The sequence below is a fragment of the Anarrhichthys ocellatus genome, unplaced genomic scaffold (genome assembly GCF_004355925.1).
Source record: "Anarrhichthys ocellatus isolate YVR2014 unplaced genomic scaffold, GSC_Weel_1.0 scaffold66, whole genome shotgun sequence".
NCBI lineage: Eukaryota > Metazoa > Chordata > Actinopteri > Perciformes > Anarhichadidae > Anarrhichthys > Anarrhichthys ocellatus.
Window position 1 is genome coordinate 1,247,683 of NW_022280096.1, and position 9,886 is coordinate 1,257,568.

Below are 9,886 nucleotides of genomic sequence, written 5' to 3' on the forward strand. Positions count from 1 at the left end.
CTCTCTCTCTCTCTCTGCCTCTCTCTGCCTCTCTCCTCTTCTAAAGCACTGTGTTTTTCTCGCTGTTACAGCATTTGCATCCTCTGCTGTAATTCTCAGCTCTTTACAGTTACGCTTCCGCTTCATTTCGCCTCATATTTTTTTTGTTCAACTGTACTGAATATCTTAATTGGTGTTCAGACATGTATCCATGCTTCACTATATTAATAATCCCTTGTTTATCTGTATACTGTATATACATATATATATATAAATAGAGATATACACAGTAAGTAATGGTGGATGCTTTTATCGCAGTGGGTTAATACGGCTTAAACACAACCAGGGTTGATGCTTTCACTCCGACTGAGGATGTCCATCATAAAATGATATGCAGTCCTAATACTTTAGATTGGTAGTATAGGTTAAGTCATATTGCTCATGAAAATGCTCTGAACAACAAAGCCTCTTATGACGATGCCGTCATGTTTCTCTGCACAGAGAGTGGCAGCTCTGTGCTCTCTGTGCATCATACATCTCTTTTAATCTCATTTCATTGCTGAGCTAAAAAACAAGTTTACTTTCTCCTCCCTTAACCAGAATGAACAGTTTAAATGGGTCTCTACTCTCTACAGTATATGATGCTATTGTTAGTTTTGATGAAACTATTGAAAGCTGCATCATAACATCTGTTATAATTTAGCAGTTGATTGAAAATATTGTTTTTGTATTATAATCAAATACCATAAAAAGACCAAAACCAACATTGCGCACATCTCTCAATGCTTTCTGACTACTCTTTCTATGGCACTTAGGCTCAGGCCTGTTTTGAAGCCTGGGGTTCAGCATTTTGGCCGTCCCTATCTTGTTTTTTTGCAACCAGAAGTGATACAAGCAGGTGGAGCTAAGTGCAACTGAACTCTGGAGATGTAAATCTAAAAATAAGAGAGAGAGAGATGTTCTAAATATAAAGTTTCATATCCCAAAAGAGCCGGGCACTGTCGTTTTTAGCAAACATTACTTAACAGGGGGAAATTGTGCACGTGTTGGGGACTATTTCCAGCTGTGGATGAATACACATTTGGAGTTCTAGTGAGTATTTACAGCAGCATGGCGGTGTATGTGGGATTGACTGATGGAAATAAACGGCTGTGTTCATTGTATTAAAGCAACATGTCAATCAGTGCAACAGTGTGGCTCATTGATGTGTTTTGAATAGGTGTTGTAACAATGGAGCTCTATGGCACAGAGGAGAGTTCAACATTTTGTTTTACTTTTGTTGTGCATTAAACAAATATCCAACATAATGTATTAGTGAGCTTTAGAGGCGTTGGTGATGTTGTTACCTTTGAACTGAGCCAGGCTAGCTATTTCCCCCCGTTTCAGTCGTTATGCTAAGCTAACTTGCAGTAGCTTCATATTTAGCATACAGACATAAGATCGCATACATCTCTCAGCAAGAAAGTGAATAAACCTATTTCCCAAAATGTCAAACTGATCCTTTAGCCCATTCAACTGTAGGATTAAAGATTTGTTACATTTTCAGATTAAATATGTTGTTATGATCAATTTAGTAATCGTGATGTGTGCAACCAGGCGATATAGTTCATCTTAATTAACTTATTATTTTAAAAACAGGAAGTCAGTGGTAAAGTAGTAAAGCCCGCCTTTTGTTTGATTTGATTGGCTGCCTCGATCAAGCGTGACATTGACGAGCGGTGCGACTCCGCGACTGGCTCTGAAAAGATGAGAATATTTTAACTTTTATGCGCTTCTAAAAAACACCTTAGTGAAAAACAAACAGACTTAAATAATGTAATCATAAATCATAAGGTTTCCCTGAATAAATAAAGGTTTAAAAATAGCAGTCTGTTCCCTCTTAAATGAGAATTCTTATAGTATTTTAAATCAAGCATTGTTTTTCACTTCTCTACCATGATAGCAAGCTAGACAGCTTTTTCATATCACCTGTGAGGATGTTCACCATTATCACCATAATGTAAATTCATAATGATGAACTCATTGATTTTTGTCTCGATCTGAGAAAATTGTCCCATCCCTACTCTTAGTGTTGTATTTGTATTTTTGTGGATTTGTTCGTCTAAAACTGTCCTAGTTTATATCAAGTCATGAGCTACAATTTATGTGTGACAGGTAAATATACAGTAAATGTGAAAAGATAGGCTGGAATGCAGTAGCCTCGTGTTACTAGCGGGTCAGTGACAGCAGGACTTTTTAATATCTCCCATTTCCAAGGGAGACCAGCCCCCACAGCTTATATAACACAGGAAACAGATGTTGGCAACACACAATCCTCTCTCTCTCTCTCTCTCTCTCTCTCTCTCTCTCTCTCTCTCTCTCTCTCTCTCTCTCTCTTCCCCTTTTGTCTTTTGTTCACACTATGATGTGTCCAGGTCAAGTTACAGTGTTTTCTCCATCATAAAAATATCTGTACATTGCTCAGTATTGTGCAGTTTTATCACACAGAGCAGTATGAAAACTGCTGTTTTCTAAAACACAACCACTACAAGCTGGTGTAGTGACACAGATACATGTAATTAAATCTGGTTCCTTTAAGTGTAATATTGCTTAAACTTACAATTTGATGTCTAATTCAGTGGCAGTTTCTCGCTGGATGAGAGTAGGGGTGAACATTTCCAGGTTTGGATCACTTGTTGTGTAATCCTGCTCTTTAGCTGCTAAAACACTACAGATATTTTCCAGCACACAGAGGCAACACCAATAAACACATCATCCAGAAAATAGTGCTCATATGTGAGACCAGGTGGGATCAGAGGATCTAAATGGAGATCAAGACCACCTGCTTTTACGCTGTAAGATCCACCGTTGTGGAGGCTTCCTATTTTTAAAATCTGTGATTCAAAGTTGAACCCCCCTGAAAACTTAAAGGCAATCTCTGACCTCGAACACTTTTTGTGATTACCCTTTTCGAGACACTCTGCCTTTCTCTCAACTTTGCGAATTTGCCAGAAAATGGAAAGTCCATTTCACCTCCTCTCGCTTCCAAGCCCAGAAGATGCCTGTTGCCAAGGCGACCGCTCTAACCCAGGTGACGGACCCTTCCTGTGAGCTGCGCCCTGTGATTGGCCTATTGACCGGGGGGGTCTACAGATTGAGCGTTGTGATTGGCTGGGGGCCAAGCAGGGGACCCAGCAGACAGAGATTCTGTAGAGAGCATTGATTTAGTCGGCTGGCAAGCGGGCAGACAGTAGACACACACAGACACACACACACACACATATATATTTTGTATGTGTACGCAATCGGCTGGCAGGTGTAAGGGGAAATTTGGCCCAGTGGGGGTCACCTCTGTGGGAGCGAGTGTATGTGTGTGTAATATCATGCGCTCCAGGAGAGGCGTTGCTGGCAGTAATAGAAGCACTCCCAGGAGCAGACCACGCTGGGTAATATCACACTCCCTAGGGAACTTGCCATACAAACACTCCTCCTCACACACACACACATACACTCAGCAGAACACGACACATATGGCCCGCATTCAACACGGCTCACATACTAATGCAAAGAGCCAGACTCGGGGGGGCAGAAATCAACAGCGCTCAGCACACACATCCTATTAGCTCCTCACGTTCTTACAAGGTCAGAGGATGTAGTGAGCACCGATTCACTGGACATCCAGGGATCAGGAACTCAGAGAGGCTCTGCATGTTCATCGCTCATTAGAAGTGATACAGTTTGTATTGTCACACAGTGTGTCAAGGAATGTAGAAAGCCCAAAAAGTCAAATATCAGACATTAATGTGAGGGTTCATAGATTTGCTTTGCAGCACATCAGATGTTTATGCGTTTGTTATTTGACCTCTACTAGTTTTTGTAACAGAGCTGAAGTTGGTTAGCATGTCTTAATGGTTGCAGTATAGGAACGAATGCATGCACCTTCTGAGACATTATTGTTTTCTGTGCAAACATTCCTTTCATCTCTGTTTACAAATCAGAGATGTATAGATTGTTGTTTATGGCGTATGATAATTGCTGCTGAGACATTAAAGATCTTACACAAAATGAACTTCAAAAGTCAAATAATAACATTGAAAGGCTTTCGCAGAGTAGGATAAGAGCTGAGGAAATGTAAGGACGTTTTTATTTTAACAATGGGGAACTTATTGGAACACACGTGATCAATCATGTGATCCTCTTATACGTTGCTCTTACACCACCTCATATTCTTCACTTTTTTTTAGATGTTGCAATTTGGCTTTTTTTTCTCATGAATTACTGATGACTTTACCAGAAAGACTGCAACACGTCTTCCCAGAAACACTGTCCTCCATGACTCTTTCATAGGGACTGTGTTTTGGGTAGAAGTAGTGGATTATCCACAGCAACAGGGACATGTACAGGAACTGTTGGATTTTTTAAACGCGCCAAAAACATCTGAGATCTCTCATCCCAGGCAAATGTAACCAAAATGAACCGCAAAGCAAGACACCACGAGAGAAAAGTGAGTTTTGGTGAACGTTTGACTGTTGGGGAAACATTAAGGTGTATTTCTCATCTACTTCAATACAAAACGCTCCTCAGGTTTTAGAATCTGTCTCCAATTAATGCTCACACGCACGGCTCTGGCATGTCTGACATTTCCCTCTTAATAGATTCCTTGCAGTATTTACAGAAATCAGAAGCCCGCACTCATGACATCTCCCCACCCTGTAGCCTGTACCTGTATCATATCACAGAGCATTACAAAGTGAGCTGAACATGAGCCACGACGGCTTTCATTTTATATTTACTTTGCTCCCTCCCCCTCCTCCTGCCATCCTGAGTCTCTGCCGTACACAAACTCCAAATTGTGCCATGTTCAGATGACAAGGCAGATGAAAGCAGGGAGAAGGCATGAGAGGTACGGGGAATGTATTTTCATAGCGGCCCGTCTGAGATCCCTCCCTCCTCTATAATCTATAGGCTGGTTTCACTCCCATTGGGAGCCGACAGCTTCATTAGGTGGGGGGGGGAGCTGCTTTGATCTAAAAATACACACCATCATCGCCTCTGGAGTGGAAAAAAGTGAAAGAGTTTCCCTGTGTCTTAATCAGAAAAAAAAGCCCCCAGATTATTTTCCGAAGAGCAGCAGAGGATTGGAAAATGAAGGATGTATTAATTCTTATTCCTCCGAGTGTTATCGTCCTCGGAGTAAGGGAATGGTTGCTGTGTGCACAGGTGGTTTGGTAAATAAGAACCCGGTGTGTGCAGGGGGTGGACGGCGAGCTTGTGCTTGGGCTTTGGACCTGTTGTCTCACATCAGTGTGCTGTGCTGTGTTTGTGATGTGCTTTGAGGGGCCTGCTAGCACTTCCAATAACTTCCCTCTCATCTTTCTTTCTTTCTTGCAGAGCATAGGGAAAGGCTCTCTGTGGTCCATAGACCCAGAGTACAGGCACAACCTGATCCAGGCGCTGAAGAAGACGCCGTACCACCCCTACTCGCCCGGCCTGGCCACGCCCTCCACCTCCCCTCCCACCCTGCCTCAGACATTTCACCACAGGTGAGACAGAGCAGCTGATTGGTTGATTGATTGATGAGTTGGTATGTACAGACTTTATTCTGCTGGAAAACGGTTTGAGAGTTTGTATTAGACTCTACGATTGTATTGCCTATTTTTGCACATCACTGTGCGGTTCAGTAGTTGTTAGCAAAGTTCTCTTGTTAAGACAGTTACATCTGGGTCCTGCAGGTCTGTTTTTAGTATCCTCCTCGATGGTTTAACATCTTACTGTATAATATATATATAAAATATAATACGTGATGTTGTCCCCTCCCATCTCAGCCATGGGCCGCTTTGCTTTTTAAAGATGTTTTTTAGCACCTAACTTCTTATCAAACCATCCCCTCTGTGTAGTGTATTAGTATATAATGATTTGTAATTGTTCTAGGTCCCCTCAAGAGGACTACAGACTCGTTTTGTTTTCTCTGACTTTTGAAGCTTGTGTAGTTTTGGGTGACATTTTGGTTCAGATGAAACTCTATCACAACGGGGCGGGACATGCAGCATTATGTGTCAATTAAGGGGCATTGATTATGCAAATGATCCAATCCCTGGTTCAGTTGAGATGAATGATTCTTAGACTGTGGTTATTTCTTATAAAAGGTTTAGTTATGGACGTGGTTACTTGTGTACTTCTTTTGGGAACACAATTTAGCAGGGAAATGGAATTGCACTTTAAGCAATTTTATATTGAAAGAACAGAGAACAGTGTTGTTTACTTGTGGAATGAGTTATATTAATGTTACCAGAGTCAATTCTGAGAAATGCTTTGTATTTATGTGATAAGGGTATTTATGTAATTTAAGTCATTGAGAATCAAACGATAAAACTCTCTCTCTCTCTCTCGCTCTCTCTCTCTCTCACTCTCTGTTTGTCTGTCTGTCTCTCGCTCTCTCACACTCTCCCTCTCTCCCCCTCTCACTCTCCCTATCTCTCTCTCTCCCTCTCTCCCTCTCACTCTCCCTCTCTCTCACTCTCTGTTTGTCTGTCTGTCTGTCTCTCACTCTCTCACACCCTCCCTCTCTCCCCTTCTCACTCTCCCTATCTCTCTCTCTCCCTCTCACTCTCCCTCTCTCTCACTCTCTCTGTTTGTCTGTCTGTCTCTCACTCTCTCTCACTCTCCCTATCTCTCCCTATCTCTCTCTCACTCTCCCTCTCTCTCTCTCTCTCACTCTCTCTGTTTGTCTGTCTGTGTCTCACTCTCTCACACTCTCCCTCTCTCCCCCTCTTTCTCTCTCTCTCTCTCCCCCTCTCCCCTCCCACCTGGCCCGAGGCGTTGTGTAGCTGACCCGCCCCATCCTTTCCTTAAATCTTTTTGCACGCTGTTTTCATGCAGCAACACTTCCATCCCTCCTCCTATCTCCTTCCCCCTCAGGCACATCACAGGTAAAAGTGCTGCTTGCCTTTTTTTCCCCCTCTCCACGTGTTCACTTGCTCACTCCCTCGCCCTCTCCGCAGCACATCCACTCCATCCCCCTGTTCTGCCTCTCCTCCGTTCCGCTTCTCTCACTCTCTTGTCTCCTCTTTTAATGTCCCACACACCCTCCCGCTCATCCTCAGGCATACATTACTACTGGTGGGGCACTTCTTTATTTATCCCTGCTGTGATTTATTCCTTCTCTCTCTCCACCAATTTATCATTCAATTAAATCCTCCTTTGTCTACATTCACGTCATTCTTTCCACACACACACACACACACACACACACAGCATCCACCTTGTTTGCTCCGCATTCCCCTCCTCTCCTCTCCTCTCCTGACCTCTCCTCTACCCTCCATCCTAACCTCTCGGTTTCCGTCTCCTCTGCCCATCCCTGTGGATATGTCAGCAGGAGGTACCATTAGTCCTCTTTTTTCCTATCTTCTGTTTGAACCCTCTCTCTCTCGCTCTCTCTCCGCATACCCCACCACCACCACCACCGCCCCCGCTCCCCAGTTGATCTGGGCAGGTTGGCTTGCAGAGCCAGCGGACTGTGTAAGACAGAATAATTGGTTCACCATAAAATGTAAAAGTGTCATTTTGAACAATGAGGTATGGGGAATTGGAACAAATTGGAGGCCGGATTCGGAACATGAGGAGGAAGGGGAGAGGTGGGGTGAGAAGAGGTTGGTGAGTGGGTGTGTGTGTGTGGGGGGGGCATTTGCATGGTGACACACAGTGGGAAATGAGAGAGTGAGGGTCCCTTGTGATGCAGTAGATAAAGAGCATGCTTTGTGTCTGTTGTGTATGACAGTGTGTGTACTGTTTGTGTACAGTGTGTGTGTGTGTGTGTGTGTGTGTGTGTGTTATCTCACAAGCCATTGTTCTCCTTTACGGCACGGTTAATTGTTTGTTTTATAAAATGTCATAAAAAGGTGAAAATGTCCATTTCAGTGTCTAAGGTCAAGTCTTAAGATCTTTTCTCTGATTGAATAACCAGCATCACTCAAGTCTGTGCGAGCTGACTCTTTTATATCATCCTCAAATGAATGGAAAGCAGTGGCTGTCTGGAAAGTCAAATGGAAATCAATCTAAGAATTGATGGTGTGCTGTAGAAATTGGCCAGCAGCAACGTGAAGCACCTGCACAGCGTGTACAGTATGGCCAATTTGTTGCTAATGGGCTAAAACATGAACAACACTTGTATGGTCCTCTAACCTCTCAGGTTGCACCATGTGCTGCTGGATCCACATCCCACAGTTCCCAAAGATTCCCAGTATTTCTTAACTTTAAAGCCTCTTTAAAGAGTTGAATTTAAGGAGACATCCGGGTTCAAGAGGCAAAGGGTAATTAATATCAGCTTGGAGTTTTATGTAATCATTTTGAACAATAGGGACAGAAGGTCAGGACTTCTACTTTTACTTTTTATGACATTAGATAATTATCAAACGTGTATTGACTGGAGCTCGCAGATCAATGTGCATGAGGAGTGGAACAGAAGTTCATTGTTGACAGTAAATAGTTGTCCAGAGCTTTCAACTGTAGCTCACTGTCTTCATCACAGTTCATAGTTGTTGTGGAGATGGATATGACACAAGAAGACTCCATGAAGACCATGTGATACAGCTGAAAACCTTGAAAAAAGAAAGCTAGTAAGCGGATCTTGAGTTAGGATTGCTTTGTCGAGTTTCTTTTTATTATTTCTGTTCACAAATTAAAAATCTTCCCTTTCCATTCCGCCCAATATACTATTCAGTATACCATAAGTCCAAATAGACAAGTCGGTTAACTTAAATGTTCTGTTTAATCTTGTTAGACATCTAGTATAGTGGTTCTTAAGGATTGGATTAGAAGGTATTTAGGGATCAAATGTAGTCGGAGGAATGCTAAAATGAATGCACTAAATCCAATTTAGTTTATGTTAGAATATGGAAGATTAAAAGTTGCCTTTATATATAAAGCAGTAGGTTCAATCAAGATACTACAAGATATGTCAAGAAATCTCATTCTAAAGAATATTATGTTCTGAAGTGTCATGGCGGTGAAAGGCTGCACGGTGTCAAGGACCGTCTCAAGCAGGTCTACACAAGCCAGAAGTGAAAGATGACGAGAAGATGTATGAAGAGTGAAAGAGGGAGAAGGAAGAGATGAAGTAAAGACGGAGAGCTAGCAGAGAGGGGAGGGAGGGAGAGCCATGATGCTTCTTTGTCCTCTACTCTGTCGCTCACACCTCTCGCTTTTTCATGGACCACAATAAGTCACACCGCTCCAGCCGACCCCCACCTGCAGTTAGCTTCAGCGTGTGTGTCCGCATGTGTGATTGGATCTGCATGTGTGTTAGTCAGAGCAGTTATGTGTTTCAGTCCAACTGTGTGTGTGTGTGTGTGTGTGTGTGTGTGTGTGTGTGTGTGTGTGTTTGGAGGGGGGGTATGGGTAGGAGGTCAGCTCCATGGTGCATTCCTTCACACCCCATCAGCATCTGGGTGAGAGGAGAGGATGAGAGAATGGATGGAAGAAGGAAAGGGTGTCTCAAGGGGGTTGAGGAGGAGCTCTCTCCCTCTTTCTTTCTCTCCCACCCTCCCAAAAGATGAGAGGAGATGTTGGGGGGGGGGGGGGGGGGGTGCAGAACGAGCGTCTGCCACGAGTTTAGCCCCTCGCCCACTACATTAAATGCACAGGGTTGCCTTGGCAACGGGAACGCCGCCATGGCAACACATGTAGTATAAGGCAGGTGCTGTCGCACTGTGAAGCCATTTGTAGAGAGAGAGAGACACAGACAGAGAGAGAGGCAGACAGACAGACGGACAGAGAAAGACAGACGGACAGAGAAAGACAGACAGACAGAGAGAGACAGAGAGACAGAGACACAGACAGAGAGAGAGGCAGACAGACAGAGACACAGACAGAGAGACAGAGAGAGACAGAGAGACAGACAGACAGAGAGACAGACAGAGACACAGACAGA

The 9,886-nt window shown here is 43.4% G+C and overlaps 1 protein-coding gene across 1 annotated transcript in view; it reads left to right on the forward strand.

Annotated features, from left to right (window-relative positions):
- Nucleotides 1-9,886, forward strand: part of LOC116397390 (forkhead box protein N3) — a 62,691-nt gene that overhangs the window by 37,607 nt on the left and 15,198 nt on the right. The window contains exon 3 of the mRNA XM_031872757.1: nt 5,350-5,501. Coding sequence (XP_031728617.1) covers nt 5,350-5,501 — 152 coding nt within the window. The remainder of the gene's footprint in view (nt 1-5,349; nt 5,502-9,886) is intronic.